Here is a 7,147-nt window from a genome sequence, read left to right on the forward strand (position 1 = left end):
GTTTTTGGAAGGTTAGTGATGAGGTGGTTAGTTAAGGACGAGTCATCTGCTTTGTCAACCCTGTCAAGCAACATTTCTAACTATACATTAACCAATATTATCAATTTTTGTCGTACAAGTCAAGCTCATATAGAGAGTGAAATTAAAAAATATATATATAACATGCATGTTTGAGGATAAATTAGTTTTAAGAAATTATTTTTCAATTTTTTTTAAGAAGTTATTAAAAAAGTGATAATTTTTTAAATAAATTAAACTAATTAGACATAATTAATTTATTAGATGAGAGATTTTTCATGAGTTAAGTATTATATTAAAAAAAAGTTATTTCCTTAAAGTGAAATTCGTAACATTTTTTTACCTTTTCTAAGATCTAATCTTTATGACGGTTTTACGCTGTTAACCTGAACTCGATTGTAGGTTTCACTCATTTATTAGTATCTAATAAACACCCTTTGTGTGTAGTCTTCTCTCGATACGTATACATTCCAACTGTCAACATGAATATTACGAGAAGTCCGATTCAAAACACTAGTGCATTGGATAGAAAAGCCTTAATCATCACTCACCCGCGTACTACTATATTGATGTTTCTTATATATACTCAACGCTATTATAGTACCAGATCCTTAATTCATTCTAAGAACTGTAATATTTCCCTAAAAATCTCATAAAAGTCGTTTATATCGTGTTATGGGTATTAACTATTGATAAGCTACACCTTAAGTGATAAATGATTTTAAGCTAATCAGTTAAGAGATATTTATGTAATGTTAGAGGCTTAAACATGTAGAAGTACTGTATTTTGGAGGTGCCACAGCATTTCAAACTCAATTTCTCGTACGCAAAAGGAACACAAACACTTGGGGTAATAATGAAGGACAACAAGTTGGATATTAAACTATTTTTCTTTCTTGAATTGAGCATCTGTTTAAATTAACTATATAAGTAATAAATAATGTTTTATATTATTTTTTTAATTATGATTTTTTTTTCTTTTTATCACAAGTCCGATTTCATGTAATTTTTTTTCTTCATGTGAATTGTTATACATTCTTTATGGATGCTTGATGATATATGAATATTTCAGTTATGTAAGACAAGGACAGACATTTGATGGGTGAAGGGAGTGTTAAGCTAAAAAGCTTCAATGTTATGCTCTAATACATACAGCATTAATAAAATTTAATATAGCAATCAAGACAAGGATTATTTTTTATATTTATGTATATGCTTTTGACCTTAATTTCTGTGTGACAACTACCAAAGAGAGGAGGCAAAAAACAAGAAAGAGAGAAAGCAAGAAGGTGCAGGGTGAGCAAGAGAGACAAAGGAACATGTATGTATATATATGAAACAAAGCATGACAATGTCAAATTCAAGACCATAAAAATAAAATATCCCATTTTTTACACATTCAACTTTTTCCAACTTGTTACCATCCATCACATTTTTCTTATTTTCATGTCAAGGGTCCTACCCTATAATAATTTTTTGATGAATTTAATTTATTTTTTTCTTGTTGCGGTGGTTGCCCAAGCCAAACATGAAAAAGAAAGGGATAAAAAGTAAGATAAAGAGAGAGCTGGGTGTGTGTAGTCTCTAGAGAAAAAGAGAGAGGTTAATTTTGGCCATGGTCCATGGTTGTTTGAGAGGTGCTTTTCCATGGAGATTTTAAGGTCAGGGGTCGTAGTTGTGGATGTGGGCGTGCGCCCTTACTCTTCTAAGTTGCCCACAACGTCCAACTCTGTGGGTCCCCTAAGTGATACCCGCATACACGTGGCCCCCACAAACATTTTTCCCTGTACAGTAAACTCTCTTTCTCCATCCTTCTAGGTAGGTGGCACTTCTCCGAGCATAGTGATATTATAAACCACATACCCAATTGGTTATTGGTGTCGGTGTCCCTTCAACCATTAAAACAAACAAAACCATTTTCTTCTTTTTTTAAAAGAAAATTTATTTTCATAAATCCTTTTTTTTTAAATTAATACAACTCCTGTTGTGTATCCTTTGGTCCTTTCTGTCCCACAGCACATATATATAGTCTTCCTTTACATACTCATTTCAGTACACACACCACCTCATTATATCTTTCCTTTCCTTCATTGTAGTGTACCCATTTTGAATGCGTTCTCTCTCTGCTCTTTGGGTCCCTGGTGAATCTAGAACCACTAACTAGCTTCTCTCTTCTTGCTATCATCACTCTCTTAGTTACTCACCTGAATGCCGGAAAACATGAGTATATCTGTGAATGGACAATCTCAAGTCCCACCTGGTTTCCGCTTTCATCCAACTGAAGAGGAGCTTCTTCAGTACTACTTGAGGAAGAAGGTCTCTTATGAGAAGATTGACCTCGATGTGATTCGTGACGTTGATCTCAACAAGCTCGAACCATGGGACATACAAGGTATATGATCACTCTTTCAAACATGAGTAACAACTTAAGCTTATTTTGGTTCATGACATGCTCAACACTCGACATAATATGTACAGCTAGCAATCTTTTATTTTCTTGGTGTTTATGGCTATTTGTGGCTTTTGATTTGTACTCACTTTTCTAGCTAGCTTCCTTGATTTGCGTCTCACATGGAAAAGATAATGATATGTGGGAATATTCAATATTGTATCATGGCATGAATCATGTTTTCTTTTCTTCTTTTTGCAGAGAAATGCAAAATAGGAACCACTCCACAGAATGATTGGTACTTCTTTAGCCACAAAGATAAGAAGTACCCCACAGGAACACGCACCAATCGCGCCACTGCTGCAGGGTTCTGGAAGGCCACTGGGCGTGACAAAGTTATATACAGCAACGGTAAAAGGATTGGAATGAGAAAGACTCTGGTTTTCTACAAAGGAAGAGCCCCACATGGCCAAAAGTCAGATTGGATCATGCATGAATACAGGCTGGACGACAATAACACCAGCGACACCAATATTGTAAGCAACTCAAACTAAAACAATAGTTCTAACTTCTATCTATCTAACTAGTTATTCTTATTACAATTCATGCATGTATAAGAAATTAACTTAACATGTACATGTGTGTACAATTTTGCTTGTGACAAAATTTAGGTGTCAAATGTGATGGGAGATGCTGCTCAGGAAGAAGGGTGGGTGGTGTGTAGGATATTCAAGAAGAAGAACCATCTCAAAACCCTAGACAGCCCTTTAGCTTCCTCAATCTCTGGGGAAGCTAGAAGAAGCCACTTGTTTGACTCATGTGACGAGGGTGCTTTGGAGCAAATACTTCAACAAATGGGAAGGGGTTGCAAGGAAGAGAACAACTACGAAGGAAACTACAACTATGGAAGGTTTGCAAGGCCTTTTGACACGGGTCTGAACAATGGCAGTGTCTACAATGATAGGTTCATGAAACTTCCAAGCCTAGAGAGCCCAAAATCCACAAGCATGGAGAGCCAGCACAACAACACTGATAACAACAATGACAACAACAACAATAATGGGTACCATCCCATTATTCCAGTGGACAATGAAGGGTCATTCACAACCCACCAGGTGAGTGGTGGTGACCCAAACATGGTTCATCCCTTGGAGGCATCATCATCAATGGTGCTAGGATCAGGTGGTGGAGGCCTCACCAATTGGGCAGCGTTGGATCGATTAGTTGCTTCTCAGCTGAACGGCCAAACAGAGGCTTCTAGGCAATTGGCATGCTTCAACGACCCCACCATGGGGTATTGCACTAGCGACCATGATCTTCAATTACCCACCCTTCGATCTTCATCATCCTCTTCAACGTCAACACACACAAGACCAGCAACTGCTACTGCAACTACTGCTGCTGCTTCTTACATTAGTCCCACACAGGACTACACTAGCGAGATTGACCTTTGGAACTTTGCTCGATCCACATCTTCCTTGTTGTCATCCTCTGAACCCCTGTGCCACGTGTCCAACACGTCAGTGTAGCGGGATAAATCAAATAATAATAATCATAATCATAATAATAATATATCCCCCTTTCTTCATTCTCCCATGTTCTATTGTTAAATATAGAAATAATTAGTCTTTGATCATATATCAAGTTTAGTTCTTCTCAAGTCAGAGGATTATTATTACAGACTGTTAAATGTGATGTTTTTTTTTTTCTAGTATACTCTTTACTTTTAATTAGTTTCGACTCTTGTTGGTAATACTTTATTGTTATTGACAATTGTCTTTGTAAATCTTTATTGATAATTAAGTTTTTTTCTCTCGTAAAAATCTCTGAGCTTTCGCTAAATTTTGTGACATGACATGAATTTAAAATGTATTGACCGAATTTAATTTCCTCCGTAACTTTGTATCTACCAACAGAATAAATATAAATAATATATATGCTTCGATGGAATTAATTATAATACGTTAGATGGATATAAAGAGGAAAAGGGTGGAAGGACTTGAAGTTATCAGATGGGATGGCATTGTCAACCATGGGTCTTTGCTTAATCACGATGTCTACCATTATTTTCTTTTACCTTTATTATTAATTTTGGGGAGAGTGAGGGGGGGGGGTGTTCTTGGTGTCAAGAGGGATTGAAAACTCATGCCGAATGGTCACTGTGATATTCTTTTAATCTTGAAAAATGATTTATTTATTTTCTTGTAACTGCAATTATAAGGACCTTACTTTATTTCATCTTGTAAGATGATGATGATGAATAAGGTCATGTTTCTAATAATCATCTGCTCTTCGTCTTTGTGTCACGTGGTTTGTCGGTTTGTTAGAGGAAGGTGCAGAGGCCATGGTTGGGCTTTGTCCTATTGCACCAACACTCTCTAATTACCAAAAGGAAGTTCACCAAGGACATGGGCTCCGCTCATACATGCATGAGTACAAACACAATACTTTCACATGGAACGAGCTAGAGAGAGAAAGAGAGCGACGGCTAATAAAGCCTCTTCATAGCTTTAGGCAAGTCAAACGAGAATCTAAAAGGGCTTATAATAATTACGTAAGCTTTGCATATTCATTTCGTCACTAATAAGGGGGTAAAGGTAAAAAAGAAAGTGACCAGTTTTTCATCAAAGGCAAATATCATACACTAGTCCTCCAATTTGTATCGGGTCTTGTTTTTATTGTTGTTTTCAAAAATTGTACTTCAATTCCATGCACAGAATGCCTGAAACAAAAATGTACTAAAATGCTTCTTCTTCGACTATGTGACACACTAAGGCACATAGGATATCTTTCCCTTTCTCTTTTTAATTTCCTTGATTGGGACGAGGCTCAATTTTCAAATTATCAAACGTAAGGTATAGGTAAGGGTCTCGTTTGGATTTTGGTCCACTCTCTTTCTTTTTCTCTTTCTTTCTTTCACACTAATATATTGTTGTCGGCTCTGCTGCGAATTTTACATGCCAGACTAATTAAGGAAAAGGAAAATCAATTTTGTATACATATTATTTTATTTTTATATTCTTTCTGAATCTATTAATTCTAATTAAGATCACTACCACCTGGACTTGCGGCTGATATTTGCGTTATTAATTAGCGTATGAAGCTGTCTTTCCTTGCTTTGCCTATCGGCTAGTGTATAGCACATGAATATCTCGCTCTATATGGATTGTCATAAACACCAAAATTAACAAGCAACTATGGTACCTGTGTTCCAAACATCTTTCTTTAATTGTTCAGTGATATTCGTCTTTTGTGGGGAATATTGACGATGGGAAGGTTCATCGGTTAAAAGAGTCAGATAACTGCAAGTTCACCCTACAACACAAGACCTAGGCCTACCATTTTCTTATTTATCTATATAAGACTACACCATATTCATTTTATATTTTGATAACACAACATGTTTAACATAAGATTTTACTGTATGATAGTTAGACAACCGATGTTAATACATTCGACCAATTTGGTAAAGCTTAATTAAAATCTTATTGTTCTTATCTAAGACTACGGCATAATATTTAATTTTATATGTTAATACATATAAAATAATTAAATTTTATTAAAAAAATATTGTTGTTTTTATTAGATGTTTAAATTTGGTCTTAAGAGTTAAAATTAATAAAATTAAAAAATTATTTCATTTACTGAAAACAACACTTAAGCTTAGACCGAGGAAACCCACGGATAAAAAACAAAGAACAATACAGTTTTGTTAAGACGTTAAGAAAACAAGAAAGAACTTTTTTATCGTAAGAGGAAAGACATAAATATTTGTATATTTTAATATAATAATTATTTTATTATTTTATTTAAAGATTTTATCATAAACTGAAATTCAAAAAAAATAAACTCATACTAATAAATCCATAATAATAATAATAATATATTGAAATCATTTACTTTTCACGCTTTATTCCTCAGTAAAATTTGAAGATATATAAGTAGGGCATAGTTGGATAATATGCGATTTATATTTTTATCATAATAAAAAGAAAAATAATTAAATATCATTAATTTTTTTGCCATTGCCCATTTCTTAAAAGAAAGTGGTGTAAACAAAGAGGAATTGAAGCACATGCAGGTACATATTCTAAGATAAATATGATTTAAAAGGTAAAAAACATAAAAAGGAGGTAGGGATTGAGAAGTTGATAATAAAATTGTAAATGTAAAAAATGTTGTGTAGGCTTACAAGATAACAGAGTAAACAGGGAGGAAGTACGGAACAGAGTACATGGGTATATATTTATTTGGAGAAGTCGCTTGACGACGAAATGGAAGTGGTTCGATCTTGAAATTTAGGGAAGAAAGGAAGCAATAAATAAACAATTTAATTAACAGCGGAATTTAAGGCCATGCCACCAACCACACTACACAGGTCTTTACGTTCGTTTATTCGTCGAATTATTTGATAACGACCCAATCATCATCTCAGCTATCCCTAATCTTTGTCCCCCTACACTCCTTAAAAACTCTGATCATTGCTTTTTCTCCATTTTTCAAGAGTGCGTTTTTTTTTTATTTCTTTTTTCCTTTTTCATATATCAAATTAACAATATAAAATGAGAGAATTAAATTTTCCTTATCCAAGTGTTCTCAATGTGACATATATACTTCCTCCGAACATAAATTTTAAAGACAACAGCTTTGATAGAGATTGTAAATAAGTTTGAATCTTCGTAATACATAACTTGTACACATATATGGTATGTCAAATTCAGGGAACATGTATATCATTTC

The 7,147-nt window shown here is 34.3% G+C and overlaps 1 protein-coding gene across 1 annotated transcript; it reads left to right on the forward strand.

Annotated features, from left to right (window-relative positions):
* Positions 1 to 2,083: 2,083 nt before the first annotated feature.
* On the forward strand, positions 2,084 to 4,086 carry LOC113849875 (NAC domain-containing protein 43-like). The gene is made up of 3 exons (XM_027480093.1): positions 2,084 to 2,410; positions 2,669 to 2,943; positions 3,079 to 4,086. The coding sequence occupies exons 1-3, from the start codon at positions 2,227 to 2,229 to the stop codon at positions 3,934 to 3,936; spliced, it is 1,317 nt and encodes a 438-aa protein (XP_027335894.1). The 5' UTR covers positions 2,084 to 2,226; the 3' UTR covers positions 3,937 to 4,086.
* Positions 4,087 to 7,147: the final 3,061 nt, after the last annotated feature.

This window comes from Abrus precatorius, unplaced genomic scaffold (assembly GCF_003935025.1).
Source record: "Abrus precatorius isolate BTA unplaced genomic scaffold, Abrus_2018 Scaffold9, whole genome shotgun sequence".
Classification (NCBI taxonomy): domain Eukaryota; kingdom Viridiplantae; phylum Streptophyta; class Magnoliopsida; order Fabales; family Fabaceae; genus Abrus; species Abrus precatorius.

What these genes read in the sequence shown, in the direction of transcription:
- LOC113849875 (XM_027480093.1), top strand. Translation starts at nt 2,227, where the DNA reads ATGCCGGAAAACATGAGTATATCTGTGAATGGACAATCTCAAGTCCCA. An exon ending in CGAACCATGGGACATACAAG is followed by an intron (nt 2,411 to 2,668) that starts GTATATGATCAC and finishes TTCTTTTTGCAG; the next exon opens with AGAAATGCAAAATAGGAACC. An exon ending in ACACCAGCGACACCAATATT is followed by an intron (nt 2,944 to 3,078) that starts GTAAGCAACTCA and finishes GACAAAATTTAG; the next exon opens with GTGTCAAATGTGATGGGAGA.